The sequence below is a fragment of the Penaeus vannamei genome, chromosome 41 (genome assembly GCF_042767895.1).
Source record: "Penaeus vannamei isolate JL-2024 chromosome 41, ASM4276789v1, whole genome shotgun sequence".
Classification (NCBI taxonomy): domain Eukaryota; kingdom Metazoa; phylum Arthropoda; class Malacostraca; order Decapoda; family Penaeidae; genus Penaeus; species Penaeus vannamei.
Window position 1 is genome coordinate 20,257,877 of NC_091589.1, and position 1,808 is coordinate 20,259,684.

The 1,808-nt window shown below is 48.6% G+C and overlaps 1 protein-coding gene across 1 annotated transcript in view; it reads left to right on the top strand.

Moving 5' to 3' along the window:
• The first annotated feature begins 931 nt into the window (after positions 1 to 931).
• Positions 932 to 1,808, top strand: part of LOC113801839 (uncharacterized) — a 44,251-nt gene continuing 43,374 nt past the window's right edge. The window contains exon 1 of the mRNA XM_027352267.2: positions 932 to 1,105. Coding sequence (XP_027208068.2) covers positions 1,028 to 1,105 — 78 coding nt within the window. The 5' untranslated portion in view covers positions 932 to 1,027. The remainder of the gene's footprint in view (positions 1,106 to 1,808) is intronic.

Genomic DNA, 1,808 nt, shown 5'->3' on the forward strand with positions numbered 1-1,808 from the left:
CATAATTATCTGAATATTCCTCGATACCCGTGTTAGTACAGCGTCGCTCTCAGGGGATACTCTCACAATCTCGCTCTTGTTTGTTGTTATTGATCTCCGCCTTCGATGCCCAGTTCTACAGTTGCAAGGCCGTGCAGCGTGAAGAGGAATGGGTTGAGGGCGGGGCGGGGGTGGGGGTGGGCGTGAGGGTGGAGTGGGGCGAGGATGGGGTTGGTGTGGGTGGGGTGGGGGAGGGGGTTCGTTGTTAAGTGAGAATTGTTTTTTTTCGTTTTTTTTTCTTTTACTTCTCATTATGATTTCTTTTGTCTTCCTACTCTCTCTCACTTCCTTGTTCTATTTCGAGTTCTGTTTCTTCTTGTCCTTTCTCCTTTTTCCTCCTAATTCTTTCTTTCTTGTTCTTGTTCTTTCTCCTCCTTTTTTCCTCCTAATTCTTTCTTTCGTTTTCTTGTTCCCTCCAAAGACGCTTTTAAACTACAGTACGGATTTCTAATGAATACGTGGATATGTAAAAAATACATACACAAAAAATGTATAAAAATGATCATATATCAGCGAATTAATTAGGTAAAAAAACGAACAAACAGAGAGATTATTACAGTCGGGTCAGAAGTTAATTGCATGAAAACAAGTCAAGCCGTGATGGAAAAAAAAGTTTGAACAACACTGTTTTAAACTCCGCGTGTGTTTACTCGCCAAATCCGACAACATCGTTTTCGACACTGCAACTTGAACAGCAGCAAAACACACTTTCATTTAGTTTCCTTAAACTAACACCCCCTCACCCTCCTTCCTTCTCCCCCTCGCCCCCTCACCCTCCTCCCTTTCCCCCCTCTCCCCCCTCATCCCCCTCCCTTCCCCCCCTCCCCACCGGAAGAAAAATCATCACAGATTTTTTCAAAAAGCTAATCGATCCCTTTTCCTCCTCCAGCAGAGCGGGCGAAGCGGAAGAGGTGGGCGTGGTGAAGGCGTGGGCGCCCTGCCTGCGTCATGAGGTGGGCAGAGACGCCGGCCGCCCTTGAGCCCCGTCATGAGCGCCCGCGCCCGACACGCCCCTGATCCGGGGCCGACGCTCATCCGCATCAGCCCGGCGCGCATCCACACGCAGGTGAGGAGTCAGCCGGGGATCCGGACGCGGGAAACTCGCGCCTTCCGGGGATTCGGACGCGGGGACTCGACGGAGCCCGAGGAATTTTCTCTTTTTTGCTTATGATTTCTATCCCTTTGTTATCTCTAATGATCAGGATATCAAAACTGGAGATGACGGGAAAGAACAAAGATCTAAATAAGATAATAATTATAGTGTTGACTATTACTACGGTTGTAAGTTCCAATAAGAGAAGACGAAGAAACGATCATGTGTTTGCAGACGATCGACGATCCTGTATTATATGTGACAGACATGAGCTACCCAAGATGACGGTGATACATCTCTTGTCTCTGAGCAGACTGTACTAGTCCCCTTGCCTCCTGAATTAGCTTCGTTGTTAGAACTTAGCAAAGAGGCGTTAGGTGAAAGGTTCCTGGCAGCTGAGAGAGAGAGATCGGCGCTCAAAGCAAGCCCCATCTCGCAATCTCTTCTCGGGGATCAAAAGGATAAGGAGATGCCCTCGAGGATGTCCTTGATTCTGTCGACTCTCTCGCTTCGACACGCAGCCATATCAGAACGGCGGAGACGAGGTGTACGGGCTGTAGTGTTTTCCCTTCAAAAATGACGAAGAGCGATATACAGCCCTTTCATCTAGTGCGAAAAGTCTCTCAGGGAAAGGCAGTGCCAGCTGAGCGACGGCGAACCTCCGCTTACACTCTAG